The following is a 17,181-nucleotide window of genomic DNA, read 5'->3' as shown; positions in this document are numbered from 1 at the left end:
CCTCGGATCCCTGGTCCTGTTCATAGTGACTCAGAGTCAATGTGCCCGATTGCCATAGCTGGGAATGTCCCTTCCAGTCTAAAAGCCATTGAATCCGTATCCCCGTGTGTGGCATCCGAGTCTTTCGTGGCAAGTTATGGTCCCCTACTGTGTATAATTAGCTGTACTTTTGTAGATGTTACAGAGAATGGACTTGCTGAAAAACAATTATATGTCCAGTTGCAAAGCAATATTGTATTCCAAGTATTCATACATTTAATTTTCAGAAGGTTTGGAAGTGGTTCACAGATTATTCCGAGGTTCGAACTGTCTGGGCTTTGATTTTGAGGGTTTTGGTAAGCAGCCTCATCAGGAATTAGATTTTTGTAATCCTCCAGCTGACGGGGACTAGTAGGAGCAGAGGGATTTGTGTGTCGGGGTGGTTGCTCACTCGCTGGCCTGCCCTCTAAGTCCGTCAGTCCTGGTCACTAGCGCCCAGCATCTGAGGACCGTTTGTGTTAGTGACTGAGAACACAGCCCCTGTGGTAAGAGCTGCCATTTGTTGTGTGCGGACCGTGCACCAGCCTCTCTTTTAAGATCTTAATTAAATCCTCCCAGCAGCCCTGTGAGGTGGTGCTGTTTTTATCAGCCCCGTGGTACACACAGAGGAGTTCAGTAACTTGCCCAGGCTCTGTCTTGTAGTGAGTGGTGGGCTGGGGTCGAAGCCAGGCCTTTAGGTTCTGGAACCGCCGTTCCTAGCCACCTCCTTGTAACGGTGCTCCTTTCTGAGAGAAGGTGATGCCGTCTCAGTGCTTTATCTTCCCAGGAGTGGGGTAGTTAGGGGGTGCCAACCACATCTCCCCCATCTGTGCACCAGCAGCATGTGGCAGTGAGTGCGTGGCCGGGGTCAAGGGCAGCCAGTCCACGGGAGACCCAGACGCAGCCTTGGCCTGTGGTTTCCTTAGGGAAGCCGACCTGTCGAACTTGTTGATTGCCAGGAGCGGAACCTGGAGAAGGTTCCTGTGTGTCAGGACACCAGCACCACTACCAAAACCAACAACACTGTTTTGTGTTCTGGGTTTTTATTTACGTGTAATATATACACAGAAAAATGCACAGATCATAATAACTCGTAGGTTAGCTCAGTGAACTGAAGCATCTGGTGTTTAAGAAATTCCTTATGCCTTCACTCTACTTTGCTGAAACTAAAATGGGAATAGCATGAAGATTATTCAGACTAATCATGCTGATTTTCTAAAGCATTAAGGAATTTCTGGTAATGGCTAATTTTACATAGTGCGATAGTGCAGCTCGCTGTTGATAAGAAGTGAGACTTTCAGAGCCTTATTCCGTTGGTAACTTGGTTTTTCCCCTTAGCAGCTTTTAACATTGCTTAGAAACATCTCTAACTCTCAACAGATCCCGAAAGATGAGCATATTCTCCGGTTCTTGCGCGCCCGGGACTTCAACATAGACAAAGCCAGAGAGACCCTGTGTCAGTCTCTGACCTGGCGAAAGCAGCACCAGGTGGACTACATCCTCGACACCTGGCAACCTCCCCAGGTCCTTCAGGACTACTACGCGGGAGGCTGGCACCATCACGACAAAGGTAGCTGGGAGCTTGGCATCGAGACAGGCGGGCCCGTGGGCACGCTGCCCCTCCCTCCCCCGGCTTGAGCAAGTGGATGCCCGTTTCGCCGCCGCCGCCCTGGGGATGCCCTGCAGAGCGGAAGGAAGGGCCTGAGGCTGCTGCTGCCTCCCTGCTCTCGCTGCCCTCGGGCAGCCTGCTCCACTGCAGTCCTTAGTTGCGTGGAGTTTGACTTTATTTAAAAAACTTCGAAGGCAGAGGTTTTTCAGGAGCACAGTGCTAGGAAAGGTACTTTCCAGTGACTTAACCCCTGCAATATCTGTAAAAACGTGTAGCCAGGTTTTGTACATCAGAATTTCAGCTCTACCTGGAGAGTGAACAAAACTTAAACCAAGAACAGTGATCCCGAACATGAATGATGAGGTGTGCGTGGGTTGGTTGGATTACCCTGCACGCGGCTCCCTGCAGGACAGCCTGCGCCGTCGAAAGGCGTGCCCGGTGCTTCCTGACTCGACTTGGTGGCGGGTGGAGTGGGGTCACGGCTGAGCCCGGCAATGGCCGCGGTGTGGGTGGTAGAGCCGGACGGAGGACAGAGCTCCGCTGGGCCCCCTCTCTCCGTGCAGAGCGTCTCCGGGGCCCTGCTAATAAGCTGCTCCGTCGGCTGGCTTTGGTGGGGCAGGGTTGCAGGGGCCCTGTGGGCAACACAGAAGGCAGCTGCTGCTCCTCAGCGGGAGAGCGCTGGAAGCTCCTTTGGAACTTGGGTGAGCCCGTCTCCCTGTCAGGGCCTCAGAGCTGTGTCCCCAGCCTCATGTCAGGAATGGCGCTCACAACGCCTGTCCTTCCCCCTGCAGACGGGCGGCCCCTCTACGTGCTCAGGCTGGGGCAGATGGACACCAAAGGCTTGGTGAGAGCCCTCGGCGAGGAGGCCCTGCTGAGATACGTGAGTGCCCCCTGCAGAGGACACCGGGCTCCGCCGTGGCTTCACTTTCTTTCTCTGCCCGCAGGGGTGGGATAGGACAGCTGTCCTGTTGCACCAGCATGTTTTACTTTCATAATTAGAAAGGAAGATCCATTAATATATTTCAAAAACTTCAAAAGAGGGCACAAAATTATAGAAGTGTTTTTCACGGTGGGGCAGCGTGAACAGAAGAATCAGCACAGCCCCTTGAGAGGGTACGGGGAGCTGGTCGCCTTTTCCCTTCTCTCCCACTGGCTCGGGCCGTCCCCTCCCACCCTCACTCTCTTTTTAAGATGCCCCTCAGATCGGACCTCTTAATAGCACTCTCTCCACTGGCACGTCCATGATCCAGGCTCTTAGCATCTTTCATCAGGGCTACTTCCCTGTCTCCCTGACCCCTTCCAGGGCAGCTTCCACCGCGTGGGCAACTATGAAGAGAAGAATATTGTCCTTAAATTAGAAACAAACAAGCAAAAACTTTAAAAGGCATATCTATAATCCATTATCCCAAAATATCCACTGTTGGCATTTTGCTGCTATTCTGTTAGCCCGCGCCACTGTGCGTGTGCTGACATGGGCGTGCGTATGCATCCACACGAACACACGTGTGCGCACAAAGATACGGGTGGACCACGTCTGTCGGGGAAGGGCTTGTTCCTCCAGATTGAAGGGTTCCCTCCAGCTGGACTGCAAGTCAGTCCTCAGCCTGCCTTTCCTCTTGGCTGGTACGTGTGGCATCACGGTGTCCCCACTTGACGGACACTGACGTCCGACACTTCCGGACGTGTCTGCTCTGGAGACAGGTCAGCAGTTCGTGCCCTCCCCGCCCATCTGGAGACTCCTGTCGTCTCACTGGGGAGCTGTCCCCTTTGCCACACAGGACAGCGCTCGTTCTCTTTGAAAGAAATGTTCTTTATCCGTGCTGTGTTTTGTGTGTATGAATGTGTCAAGATTTAAATACATGACTGGTTTACACACCTACCTAAAACACGCCGTGTTATTGTCAGTCGCATAGCTTTGATACAGTCGTGGTAGCTTCTTAGACTGATAATGGAATCTTTATGGCCCTTGTGTACGTAGGTCCTCTCCATAAATGAAGAAGGGCTAAGACGGTGTGAAGAAAATACAAAAGTCTTCGGCCGGCCTATCAGGTATCTGTGTGGTGCTGTTTGTCCTGCTAGCTTATTGAGAATATGAGTTAAGTATTTCTAGTTGATTTTTAGAACCAAAATCTGGTTTGATTTTATAGGACCAAGTGGAAATAGTTTACTGTTTACCATAATGCTCTAGGAGGCAGGTAAGAGGGAAACATGTAGAGCATGTAATATAGTCAGTTGTGAGGGACCGTTGCTAGAGTTTGGTGTTTCTGCCCCCAGGCATTGCCATCCCCTCAGTCTGAGTGGATTGGCGTGTCCGAGGTCTGCATGGTCCTTGGGAGCCCAGAGTCACAGGTGGTTGGTTTTTGCTCCTTTATTTTTTGGTGGTGGGGAGGTGGGACAGAAAAAAATGAGTCTGTGCTATTAAACCAAACTTCTAGTTATGGTAAACCCTTTTGAAAACGTGCAGTGGTTCAGAGGTTGGCATAGAGCAGGGTATAGATGGTTAACTAGCACGTAAGTTCCAGGAGGGCAGGGACTTTGAGGGCCTTTGCTCACTGCTGTATTCGCAGCTCCTGCCACAGTGCTTGACTCAATAACGTTTGTCAAAGACTAGGTTATCGCCGTTCAGTCACACCACGTATTTAAATGCCACACACACACCCCACTGGGTCAGTAGAGGGGGCTCAGCAGGTCAAGGGCAGCACGTGGCCTCCTTCGCTGGATTGCTGAGTGCGTCAGACTGAAGCTTTGAGTCACGGTCCCTTAGCTCTTGGTGGCTTTGAAGTTTCAGGGATTAGTCCTACCACACCCATCCCATATCTTGATACAAGCAGATATATATAGAGTTCATTACACTGTGATTTTTAAAACCTGGTGTATCTTTGGAAGTGGAATCAAATGACCGTATATAACATCGAAAAGAAAAGCAAGTCACTCTGGGCCGCGGTTTGCCGAGTGTGCCGTGTACTGAACGGAGCTCATCTCACCTGCAGTTCGTGGACCTGCCTGGTGGACCTGGAAGGGCTGAACATGCGCCACCTGTGGAGGCCGGGCGTGAAGGCCCTGCTGCGCATCATCGAGGTGGTGGAGGCCAACTACCCTGAGACGCTGGGCCGCCTTCTGATCCTGCGTGCCCCCAGGGTGTTTCCTGTCCTCTGGACTCTGGTGGGTTTCCATGTCGTTCTGCATAACTGGTAGCCGCTTGGAAGGTGCACACATGTGCGTTCATGTCTGTGTATGTGTCTATGACTTGAAGTCATAAAGCAAAATAAGCACGGAGACATCAAAGTTTCTCAGATTATTTAAGGAAAGAAAGAATTCCCGAGGGCCCTAATGTCGTGCACTCGGGCTTTACGGAAAAAGCGTGTCAAACTTGAGTCCGCCCCGTAATATCAGTGTGTAATTTTAATCTTTGAAATACAGACAGCAAACCAAATATGACTACGTGGTTTTTTCTGATTATTTATAGGTTAGTCCATTCATTGATGACAACACCAGAAGGAAATTCCTTATTTATGCAGGAAATGACTACCAGGGTCCTGGAGGCCTGCTGGATTACATCGATAAAGAGATTATCCCAGACTTCCTGAGTGGAGAGTGCATGGTACGTATCTAGGAAAGCACCTGCATGTTCGGCTGCTCACGAGGGTAGCAGAGGTGGATGCTGGTTTGCACAAAGGAACTTCAGAGCTTTTAGTTTGGATTATTTGATTGTCTTTCCGGTTTTGTTTTGGCTGACATCTCTCTGATACTGGGTTAAACTAAACAGAACCATGTCGGTAATTTTTGATAACACATATTCTCCATTGTTAAATACTAATGAGAATTTGTTTTACGGTCAGTGTGATCGCAGTTTGCTTTATTCACTCAGCTTTGTGTGAATCAGATTGTTTAATCGTTTTAGAGGAGCTGTGCATCTTTTTAAAACATTAAAAAATCAAATTGATTCTCAAAAAGATTTCCCCCTTGACAATAAATCAGGATAACATTTTAAAAGGGACAGTTAAGGGAACTAGTTCTCTTGTTGTGATGTGGGGTTTTAAATACGTTGAGTTGCTCGGTTAGCAGGCAGGGGGCTCCACTTCTTTACCCCGTACTGTGGCGATGGAGTCAGAGAAGTTTAGTTCCTTGAGGACCGTACAGCCTCGGGGGCACAACGGCCTGACGGGGCGGAGGGGTGGTGTGAAGGAAACAGAAGCGTGGTCCACGCATCTAGCTGACGTGACAGGTGACGGGCGCCAGCAGGGAGCAGTGGTTCTTCTCAGAGAAGGGACTTCCATCATCCTTCATAGTAAATAAGGTTAGCCGTTGAGATGTTGAGATGTGGCCCCCCGGCTGACTCACGTATTTAGCTGATGATTGGGCGCTCGGGGGAATCCCTCTGGACTGTTCGAGGAATTTAACCGGCGCTGAAATCAGCTCTGAGGCCTTCAGTCCTGCTCCAGGGAATCGCAGTGCAGCACAAAGGAGCAAGTGAGGTAGAGGACCTTCACTCACCCAGCGCCCGTGAGATTAAAGCGCAAGGTCAGATCTGTAGAAACCCACAGACTTCGATTATATCAGAGCAGGACCCGGCGAGGTTGCTTCTTCCAGTTACAACGAAAGCAACTGGGCTGCAGCAGAAGCAGACCTGACTCCCCCGTGAGGCGTTCAGGATGCTAAGAGTCCCGCAGTTAGCAGAGATCTCCCCACGCTGGCCGTTAAGGCTCCTTCTCTGCTCTTCCGTGCTGCTGTCGGGCTGGCGTTGAAGAGACAGTGCTCGCTTCTGCCCGCTGCCGTCTAACGTGGCCTCGGCGCTGTGGCGTGTTTGCGTCCCGCTGCACTGCCCGCTGTAGACGGCCGTGTTTCTTTCCTGTGTGGTCGCCTCCCAGGGCTGATAATGTAAGCAGTGCTTGGATTTTATGAGCTCGAGTGTTAAGTCATTATATCCGGGTCAGTTAGGAAATCTATGAAATGTGCAAATTCTCATTCGGCCTGTTTCAAGCAGATGCGGAAGTTGCTGCTCTTTACTATTTTTTGGCTGGTGTCACGGACCGATCACTTGATCTGGCTTAGACACAAAGCTTTCTTTATAGATTATATATCTTGACTGTAATTGTATGTAATAAGAATAGTGCCTGTAGCTGCGGAGAATAAAACTCTTTTCTTAACATAACGTTTTCTTCTGCAGCGCAACATACGTACTTAACTATTCTTACATAAACCAGCTTCAGTAGTTGGATGCAGTCCCTCATACGCACTAGTGTGAATTCTGTGGCAAATCAGCTTCAACTTGTTCTCATTTATTTAAAGCGAGACACATGTATTTAAGTGGCTTTTCACAATTATTTTGCTAAGTAGTGTAGAGTGTTCTGCGACATGGCAGGTGTTGTCCATTTCCTAAGCGGCTCCGAGGAGTCGCCTGTGTCAGGACATGGCGCTGCCGGCGTTTGGTTCTCAGAGGAGTGGCCTGCGTTGGCTCAGCTCGCACGACTGCGTTTACATTTCCAGTGTGAAGTGCCAGAGGGGGGCCTGGTGCCCAAGTCCCTGTACAGGACCGCAGAGGAGCTGGAGAACGAAGACCTCAAGCTCTGGACCGAAACCATCTACCAGTCCGCGAGCGTTTTCAAAGGGGCCCCGCACGAGGTAGGTGCCGGGACGAAGCCACAGGGGCCGGGCCCCCGCTTCCCACCGAGGTTCTTCTGTGGGTCTCCCCAGTGGGGTGTAGTTTAGGAGAATCTGGTGCTTTTCTCTGGTCTTGGTCTTTAGGTTTCTGTTGACACTGATCTGCAGTTTAGGCAGATGTCGACACAGGAGAGCAGGGCTCTCTCAGAGGGAAAGGTGGCTGCCCTTGGTCAGGGCGCCTGGAAGGAGGGTAGGCAGCTCGCGATCCAGTTCACCCGAGAGCCTGGACACACAGGGGCGCGCAGCAGGTCTCCCCGTGGGAAGGTTTGTAGCTCTTCAGTTTAATGTACTCAGTGATCGGGACCAGTCGCATCTTCTGTTTTGTCTTGACTGGATTTGGGTGTTTATTACCTTTAAGGAATTTGCCCGTTTCTATAAATCTGATGGAGTGAGGAGAAACTAGCACATGTGTTTTCTCTCCTTGCTGTCACGTGGTGGTGCAGAAGCAAGAGTGTGCCTGTGTTTTGACACGCGTGTGTGCTGTGGCGTCATGAGGGACTCAGCACAGACTGGCCCTTCCTGGACTTCGGGCTGAGGTTTGTGGCTCAGGATCGTGGGAGGGGTGGCACCTGGCGTGGAGAGGCCGCTCAGCGCGCTGGGCTGCTGGCCGGGTGGACAGTGGTGGCCGGGAGCTGACGCCGTACTGCCTCCTCCATCCTCCTGGCCAGAGTGTGTCCCGCACGGCCCACCTGTGCCTCGTGGGGCGAGTGGACATGGGGCTGTGGTTTGAGCGAGCAAAAAAGACAGGTTCGATGTACCTTATTCACAGCCTCTGTAGGGGGAAGTCGACTGTGTCTTGAGGATTATTTGTATGAGTTTTTTATTTGGAGGCCGGCAGGCGCGGGGAGGCCAAGTTCTTCCCTTAGGTTGTGGTTGCTCTCGTCCAGGGTAGGGAACCCAGTGGTGTGACGTGTTCTTGTGAGTCACGTATCCGTGCAAGTGTTTCTACATCAAAACTGAACACTTCAGTTCTGCTTTGGGGGTTCAGTAAAGCACAAATCGAGAACGGTGGCCTCATGAAATGAGCACTGAATTCCTCGTCCCCGCCGTGAATGCAGGAGCGAGAGTGCTGGTCCGCAGAGGGGCTGACGTCCAAGGGAGCTCTGCCCTCAGAGCCACTTTGGTGTCGTTGGTGCCACCGCTGTGCTTAGATGCAGCTCTTGTGCTTACGGAATCCGCTCTTTAGGGAGATTCTGTGTGGCTCTGTCAGCGGTGAGAAGTGGCCGTGGTGGGACCAAAAGGGCTGCTTGACGAGAAGCAAAGCGCTAACACGCCTCCCGGAAGGCTCAGCGGGCAGGCTTCCAGGGCAGGGTGGGGTGCGGGGCCTGGCTTCTGCTGGAATTTTTTAGTGAATACATAACTTTTTACAGCTGGTTTTAATTCTCACATCCCTCCCACAGTAATCGTTTGAAACTGTACTTTGATCACTCCCTGTGGGGAAGCTGTGTGGGCGCCGCGTGAAATTCAGCTTGTAGGTTGGCACTCGACACCCGGGGCCCTTCCCCATCCCAGGGCCACGTGGCGCCCTCTTCCCACCTAGCGCAGTGGCCACGGGCAGAGGCCACTCAGCCTGCACTCGCGTCCACCCTGCTCCCCGCTTGGATGCTTCCTTCCTGTCCCTCCTGGGCTCTTCTGCGACCTTCCCTGTGCCCTTCAGCCCAGAGCAACCCACGGAACCACTTCTGTGGTGTCTAGCATTATTTCTGTTTTGTATTAAGACACTTTTTACAGCCAGCACTGGGTGTTTTAAAGCACTCAGGGAATTGAGGGGAAGCTTGGACCATAGGTGTGGCTGACAGAGCACAGAGCCTGGCGCTGACGCGTAGCAGGAGCAGCTGGGTGAAAGAGAGAAAAGAGCGAGCAGAGGCCTGGAAGGTGGGGTGAGGAGGGTCGGCTGTGCGCCCCCCTAGCCGGGGGAAAGCTGCCGGGGGGCCTGCTGCCGCGGCGTCGCCTCAGAGGCCCGTGCTTATTTTGGTGGGTTGATGCGACCTCTTTTTCCAGATTCTCGTTCAGATTGTGGATGCCTCTTCGGTGATCACCTGGGATTTTGATGTGTGCAAAGGGGACATCGTCTTTAACATCTATCACTCCAAGAGGTCGCCGCAGCCACCCAAAAAGGACTCCCTGGGGGCGCACAGCATCACTTCCCCGGGAGGGAACAACGCGCAGCTGATAGACAGAATCTGGCAGCTGGGCCGTGACTACAGCATGGTGGAGTCACCTCTGATCTGCAAAGAAGGGGAAAGTGTGCAGGTAAGGTCTCCTGGGAGTCCCCGCGGCGTGGCTCTTCCGTCTGGAGAAGGAAGTCTTGCTTCGGCCCCGTGCTGCGTCTGTAGACAGGCAGTTCAGTGTGTCCTCTTAGTTACGGTTAGAGGCGCTCAAGAAGCCGAGCGGATCCCAGAAGAACCTAGAGCTCAGCAGAATCCATTACTTGTATCTAAAGTCATGAATTATTTCTGGAAGTATTTTCACAAAAGCGACATGGAAGAAAGGGAAAGGCATTCGGCGCACGTACAAAGCTGGGATTGAGAAGGCTTCTGCTAAGACGGCCTTTGACCTGGCAGCATTCTTCTCTTCAAGGAAAATCACCCCGAATAGAAGGGAGAGAAACAAGTAATTAGGGAACTATTAAGTGTCATTACTAAGCATCCTAAATTATCTTAAACGCTCTGTCAGCTCATTTAAAATTTTGGCTGGTTATTCCGAGTGCCTGAGCTCAGAGTGGTAGCTCTCGGGTGCCTCTGGCCTTCATAATAGATGCATAATTTTGCTGTCTTTACGGTTTTCAGGGATAAGCCTGTCAGTGTTTTGGTGGTCTTAGAGGCAGGGTAAAAGAGAGTATTTTATTCCATTTTTAAAATAATGAACATTTTAATCTGTATCACAGTCTTTAGTTCCAGAATTAAGGGAGAAAGTAGTTTTCACAGATTGGCATTCTACTGTAGATCGCTGTCCTTTTAACCCAGAGTACACCGGTAAGGTCGTTGGAAGCACATCAGAGAGAGCATTGCCTGGTCCAAGTGGCCTTTTTTGACCCCAGGCCCTCAAGGGTGAGCAGAGGACCCCCGGGCGCTCCCACCCTGCGGGCGCCTGCATCCTCCTCCCAAGGCAGAGTCCTGGGGGCGGACAGCCTCTGAGGGTCCCTCCCGTGGCCTCCCCTGCGCCTGGCAGAGGCCTGGCTGCAGTGCCGACACCCGGGAGGCAGCGTGGGATGGACCCCGATCGTGAATCAGGGCAGCCGGTCCTTCCCCCGTCGCGATGGTCAGTAATCGGAGTTGGATCCGAGTGGACCCGGTCTCCTGGCGTTTGTCAGACCCGTTGTGGGAGGGCACGCGAAGCAGGTCCTCAGCTGGTGCCGCCTGACTCGTTCCAGGGCTCCCACGTGACACGGTGGCCGGGCTTCTACATCCTGCAGTGGAAGTTCCACAGCATGCCGGCCTGTGCCGCCACCAGCCTGCCCCGCGTGGACGACGTGCTGGCCTCCCTGCAGGTCTCTTCCCACAAGTGCAAAGTGATGTACTACACCGAAGTGATCGGGTCCGAGGACTTCCGGTGCGTGAGGCCGGGGTCCAGGCCGGGGCGGCCTCCGGGCCCCCTGTCGCTGGCAGTTCACGGCGTCATCAGTGTGGGAGGGCGGTGGGGGGCTGTGTCCCCCTGGGCCCTGCACGGCCGGCCCGGCTCTGGGGGGCGCTGCGGGGAGCGGGCTGGGATCGGCCAGGAGGGCGGTGGGCGGCCGCGGTGGGGTCCTCACACACCCCCCTCCCCGTGCTTCTTACAGAGGCTCCATGACCAGCCTGGAGTCCAGCCACAGCGGGTTCTCCCAGCTCAGCGCTGCCACCACCTCGTCCAGCCAGTCCCACTCCAGCTCCATGGTCTCCAGGTAGCGCCCAGTGCGCAGAGGGGACGCCCACCGCCTCGGGCCGCCGCCCGCCCGCCCACCCCGCAGCCGCGTTGTGCAGGCTCCTCTGGCCCTCTAGGTAGCACGTAGCTCTCCAGGTGGCAAACGTAGTCACTGACCCCGAAACAGTCTCGACAGGTAGTTTTGACTCCAGCTCAGTAGCCATAGGTTTTGTATACAGTGTGCACAAAATCCAACCAGAGCACAAGGGCTCTCTCTTCAGAGAAAAGCAGTTTATGCACCAATGAAGAGGTTGACTTTGTCTCCAACGTTGATGCAAAAAATGTTTCCAAGCACCTGCACACCATCCCTTAGTGGATGAACTCCCCACCACCCGTCAGAGGTGACCCACCTTCCTCCGCGGAGCAGAAGCTGCCAACCTGTCCCCTGCCCTGCATCTGGCCCTCACCTCCTCCCTGCTGGTGGTCGACGCGGTCCGAGGATTCAGTGACTGCCTGCTAGGCTCCTTTTCCTCTGAGCAGACACCGCTTAATCAGAAGGACTCAGAGGGAGCCTGTGGGCACCCCGGCCCGGCTCCGGGGCCAGACGGACCCACTGTTGTAAAGTGGGTCTGGGGGGTCAGGGGCTCTCACGGACTCCCCACAATGCCAGGAAGAACACCGCCATCATTAAACATTATTTTCTCTTTCCTCCTTTCAAACCTTTTGGTACTTTGAGAGCAGGCTTCCTCTGTCCATGAACTTGGGCCAAGGGCGTCCTCTCCCTTTTCCTGCCGGTGTGTTGCTCTTCCTACCTGCACGTGTTAGTTCTGAACTCATTCTAGATTGGCCTCCCCTAGGCCCCTCACAGCTTGGTAGCATCAGAGCCCAAATGGTTCTTCTAGTCACTAGAAGGGTACTTAAGAGACAGTGAGTCCCATCTGCCGTTTTGAAACTGTCCTGTGTTCATTGTGTGGCCATGTCGGGACAGCCTGTGGCCTGGGGGAGCCCTGCTTCTTTGTGACAGGAAATTGTGGGCGTGTGTGTGTGTGTGTGTGTGCCTGCAGGCATGTGTGTCTCGGGGTGGGTGTGTGTCAGCGGGGGACAGGGCGAGTAGAAACTTAGTTCAAGTAATGAAGGGTTCGATTGCATAGAAGCAGGTCAGATTGTGAGGTCGGTCTGCTTTTTACTTTTTCTTTTTGATTCCAGTTACCAAGCCTGGTCTACCTTTTATTGGCCCTCGTTTTCTCGGCTTGTTATGGGAAAAGCAGGTTCTTTGCGAACCTGTCCAGGTGTTGCCTTGGGTCAGTCTCCGTGGTGAATGAAGACGTGTGTCATGGTGGGTGCGTGGCGGAGGCTGTGCTTTTAAGGATCTGGGCCAAAAGCCAGGCGGCCATCGTCAGTGTGTGACGGGCACGGAAACCCTGAGTTGCGTTGTTGTAAACCTGCCCTGGAGGTGTTAGGTGGGTGCCGCGTGGCAGGAGAGCTGCGTGGACGAGCATGCGCCCGCGGGGAGGTGTCTGCAGGGCTCCGGAGGGGCGGAGCAACCCTCCCAGGCAGCGATACTCGGTGGCTGCCTGCACGCTGAGGACGTTCCTGGGCGTCTCCCAGGGCTGCTGGCCCGTCCAGAGCACAGCTGTGAGTTTCCTGCACAAGAGAAGCTCACCATTGGCACCTAAAGGCTTGTTTCCAGAAAGCACAGTAGGGTTAGTTAGTGCATCCGTTTCCAAATTCTCAGGACCTGAAGACGGTCCTGTCTCCGTCCTCCTCTCTCTTTCTCTGTGTCTCAGCTGCCAAGAAAACACTGCACCCGACAGCCCACATCAGCCCAGGGGCGCTTGCAGAACGGTCTGAATCGCAGCCGCCCCTCCCCCAGTCTGAAGAGCGGCTCTTTGGAGCTGACTCAGAAGTGGCACTGTCCTGTCCCCAAAGAGTTGAATGCATCCTTAAGCGTTCACAGCACATCACTGCACAAATCCTTACAGGGTTCCTCCTGAGTACCCATCGCCCTGTCCTCCTTGGAAGGGGGCTGTGAGGCAGGTGGACTTCGAGCACGCAGTTCATCGTGACTCTCCTTCGGTGCCCTGCACTCTTTTTAAAATGCTGCTGTCGTTTCACCTGTTCTCAGCACTAACGGTCCTTTCGGTTTCCCCTCTGTTACTAGTGTCTTAATTCACTTTCTTTCCTAATTTCATTATTTACGTATCAAATTCTGTAAATGTTTTGTAAACATATTACCTCACTCTTGGTAATACAATACTGATAGTCTTTAAAAGATTTTTTTATTGTTATCAATAATAAATGTGAACTGTTTAAAAAAACGAATGTCTTTTTCTTACTGTGAATCGGCAGTCTCCCTTGAAGGGTGTGACGTCCTTAGGAGACTTTAGAGACTGAAGGAAGGGGAGATTCTGGAGCCAGAGGACTGGTGTTCCAGAAGCTCGGGAACAGTGGCTAGCTTGTGAGGGGCCATCGTACACTGTCCTGCACACACGCTGCAGCTGTGGGCTGCCGATTCCTCAGGAGCGTGGAGCCCGGTACTTACAGCTCCCTTGCTCCCGGAAGAGAACAGGCTGTAGTTTTCCTTAAACTCTGTGAGGTCGAACAGGACTCAGCCACGATGCAATGTTTCTTTAGTAACAAAATGGGTCCTTCTGTCAGGTGGCCAGCGTGGACCCTCAGAAACCTGGGCCGCCTTGTCCCCGGCTCCTGCAGCTGGGCCTGCCGGGGTGGGATGCTGCAGATGCAGGAGCAGTGCCTACCCCGTCAGGAGCCTCGAGGGCCCGTCCTTGGTGGCAGCGGCCGTGGGACCGGCCCGGCCGCGGGGCGGGAGCGGGTGACGCCTGCATGAGCCCCCATGCCCACGGCCCAGCCTGGGTTGTGAGCCCGCCCCCCGGCAGTCGACACAGGAGACGGGCTTCAGTCCTCCCTCAGCAGCACCTGCAGGACGTGCAACTGATGACTCAGCCAGCCTGTCCCCGAGGGAAGGGAAAGGCTTTTCCCATGAATTCCTTCGAGCTCTGTCATCTCCTGGGCCCACTTTACCAAGCCTTTGGTTTAGCGTCAGGTTCTCGCAGTGGTGGCCAGAGCAACGTGAAAAGCAGATGAGGCTGTGGGCACCTGTCGCCCGCTGCCCGTCTCTGACTATCTCAGGGCCACAGTGAAACGGGGCGTCCTGACAGTGGGCGTCAGGTTTTTGTACCCGGCCACCAGGCCATAACATGTATTGATCTGTAAGTGTGTCGTTCCCTTTAACACCAGGTCTCATCAGACGTCGACAGAGCCTAACCACAGGCTGCATTGCAGTCCTGAGTCGTGGCAGGGGTGTTCTCGGTAAAGGGTTGGTGTGAAGCAAACCAATGAATCAGTTTTGTTTGAAAAGTTAGGGCTTTGGAAAGCAGGGGATTCTGGGAGGATTGTAGTGTCGTCCCCACACGAAAACAGAAAGACCGATGTGGAACCTGAAACCTACGTACAACTGACTTGTACCCTAGAAAATGGTTAAATGGCAAAGCTTATGATATATATTCTCCACAGTTAAAAAAAAAAAGAAAAGAAAGAAAAAGCTATGGACATAATTTACAACAAAGCTAGGGGATAAGGCCCAAAAGAGGCACAAACCAGCTATAGTCACAAGACTCATGTTAAACAATGGAGTGTCTGGGAATTCCCTGGCGGTCCAGTGGTTAGGACTCTGTGCTTCCACTGCAGGGGGCACGGGTTCTATCCCTGGTTGGGGAACTAAGATCCCACATGCCGTGGGGCACAGCCAAAAAGAATGAGGGGAGAGTGGGGACGGCATATGCAAGAAATTAACATGGTTATTCTGAGCGTCTTGGTATGTAATATATGTGTGTGTATGTGTACCCACACACATACACATACATAGACACACATAGGTCACATACTAAGAATAACCATGTTGATGTATATATGTGTGGATACATATATAACATGTTTGTGTGTGTGCATGTGTATATGTGTGTGTATACAGGTATAGCCTGCTTTTCCAGAGTTCGTCTTACACCATTTTGCTTTTATGAAAGACCTGCATTAATACCCACTTTCGGTAACAACTCCAAAGAGGATTTTTCCGTTCATGAAGAAAGGCAGAGAGTGAAAACAGCATTCAGTGTTGGTTTTGCATGGGATGGAATGGGAGGCGTGGGGCAGTTCTTATTCACTGAGTCGCAGATTCGACATGTGTGCTCTTCCATGTCTGTGTTTTATCTTACAATAGAAAGGTTTTTTGTTTTAGTTAGGGCTTTAGGTGGGTTAGTTTGCCTTCAAGGAAAGTAACGCAGGTTCTTGAATTGGGAGTGTCCTTCTTTTACCCAAATCACCATGTGGGGACTGCTGGCACCTATGGCCCGGGCACTGTGGCCTGGGACGTACCCTGCAGTAGCTAGTGTTTGATCCTGCGTTTGTTGTGTCTGTGCCCAGGACAGCAAAGCAGAGTCACCCAGCTGGTGACAAGTGACAGCAAGGCTCCTGCAGTTCTCCAGGAGAAAATCTGAGGCCAGTCCCTTTAAAGCTCTGCCCCTTGCCATGTGCTGCCCATGACCCGTCCTTTCTCTTTCTTTAAATAGAAGCAACTAGACTGTTTCCCACTCTGACCTTGCCTTTGGGTTTAAGAGCTCGGTCAGTCACCAGGACCCAGTTTGACAGCGACAGAGAGCCAGCTACGATCCCTGGGAGATTCAAATTACGGAGTCTCTGCGCACCAGTCCCAAACCACTCTGTGTCAAAGTGAGACAAGCACAGAGGGTTTCTGGGCTATTTCTGGGAACCAAAGAGGGGCAAGTGCCTGGCTGCAGAAAGGAGGACTCTCTCAGCTCCACCTGTAGAGCCTTCCAGATTTCCATGGAATTGTCTGGCTGCCAAGTCCTTCTCCTTCCCTTTTGCAAGGCTGGTCTACACTCTAGATCTGAGTCCCTGGGGCTACAGCCAGAGAGTGAAACCCAACCTCAGCCCCCAGGTGGAGCCCCTTTCCAGCCGTCTGCAGGTGGTCACGGCTCCATCCAGGGACTTACCTCCGCGGGCGCCACCTTGTGGCCACATGGGAGATGCGCATCCCGGTCACCGAGCTGGGGCGATGAGCGTGTCTTTGCTCCTTTCAGCTCTGCCCCTGGAGTCCGAGCCATGGGAGCAAAGTCTCCAGCCCACATGTCTACCGAAATCTTACCTTGGGAGGGGTGTGATGGTTAATTTTGTGTGGCAATTTGGTTGGGCCATGGGCCAGATATTTGGTCAAACTAAGGTTCTGAGTGTGTCTGTGACGGTGTTTTGTTTTTTGTGTGTTTTTTAAAATTTATTTTTGGCTGCAATGGGTCTTCGTTGCTGCACGTGGGCTTTCTCTAGTTGCGGCGAGCAGGGGCTACTCTTTGTTGCGGCGCGCAGGCTTCTCATTGTGGTGGCTTCTCTTGTTGCGGAGCACAGGCTCTAGGTGTGCAGGCTTCAGTGGTTGTGGCTCGTGGGCCCAGTAGTTGTGACTCGTGGGCTCAGTAGTTGTGGCTCGCTGGCTCTAGAGCACAGGCTCAGTAGTGGTGGTACAGGGGCTTAGTTGTTCCGCGACATGTGGGATCTTCCCGGACCAGGGCTTGAACCCGTGTCCCCTGCATTGGCGGGCGGATTCTCAACCACTGCGCCACCAGGGAAGTCCCTGTGTGGGTGTTTTTCGATGAGAGTAACATTTACTCAGTAGACTGAGTAAAGCAGATTGCCTTCCCTAATGTGGGTGGGCCTCATGCAGTCAGTTGAAGGCCTGAATAGAACAAAAAGGATGACCCTCCCCCAAGTAACAGAGGCTTCCTCCTGCCCAATGGCCATGATATGGGATACTGGCTTTTCTCTCCTTTGGACTGGAGCACTGGCTCTTCCTGGGTCTCAGGCCTGCTGGCCTCCGGATGGGAGTTATGCCATCAGCTCTCCTGGGTCTCCAGCTTGCCCACTGCAGGTCTTGGGACTTGTCATCCTCCATCGTCACGTGAGCCAATTCCTTATAATAAGCCTCTTTCTGTATATATGCATCCTATTGGGTCTGTTTCTCTGTGGAA

The 17,181-nt window shown here is 52.9% G+C and overlaps 1 protein-coding gene across 3 annotated transcripts in view; it reads left to right on the top strand.

Moving 5' to 3' along the window:
- SEC14L1 (SEC14 like lipid binding 1) overlaps positions 1-13,469 on the top strand; it is a 51,952-nt gene extending 38,483 nt beyond the window's left edge. For all 3 annotated transcript variants that reach the window (XM_079904582.1, XM_079904583.1, XM_079904584.1), the window contains 9 exons: positions 1,399-1,588; positions 2,419-2,507; positions 3,606-3,676; positions 4,618-4,789; positions 5,094-5,228; positions 7,115-7,249; positions 9,290-9,541; positions 10,662-10,840; positions 11,067-13,469. In XM_079904582.1, the coding sequence (XP_079760708.1) occupies positions 1,399-1,588; positions 2,419-2,507; positions 3,606-3,676; positions 4,618-4,789; positions 5,094-5,228; positions 7,115-7,249; positions 9,290-9,541; positions 10,662-10,840; positions 11,067-11,172 (1,329 nt within the window). In that variant the 3' untranslated portion in view covers positions 11,173-13,469. The remainder of the gene's footprint in view (positions 1-1,398; positions 1,589-2,418; positions 2,508-3,605; positions 3,677-4,617; positions 4,790-5,093; positions 5,229-7,114; positions 7,250-9,289; positions 9,542-10,661; positions 10,841-11,066) is intronic.
- The last annotated feature ends 3,712 nt before the right edge of the window (positions 13,470-17,181 follow it).

The sequence above is a fragment of the Stenella coeruleoalba genome, assembly GCF_951394435.1.
Source record: "Stenella coeruleoalba genome assembly, chromosome: 19".
In the NCBI taxonomy this organism is placed as follows: domain Eukaryota; kingdom Metazoa; phylum Chordata; class Mammalia; order Artiodactyla; family Delphinidae; genus Stenella; species Stenella coeruleoalba.
Note: the sequence above shows the minus strand (reverse complement) of the source record. Positions and strands in the feature narration are given on the sequence as shown.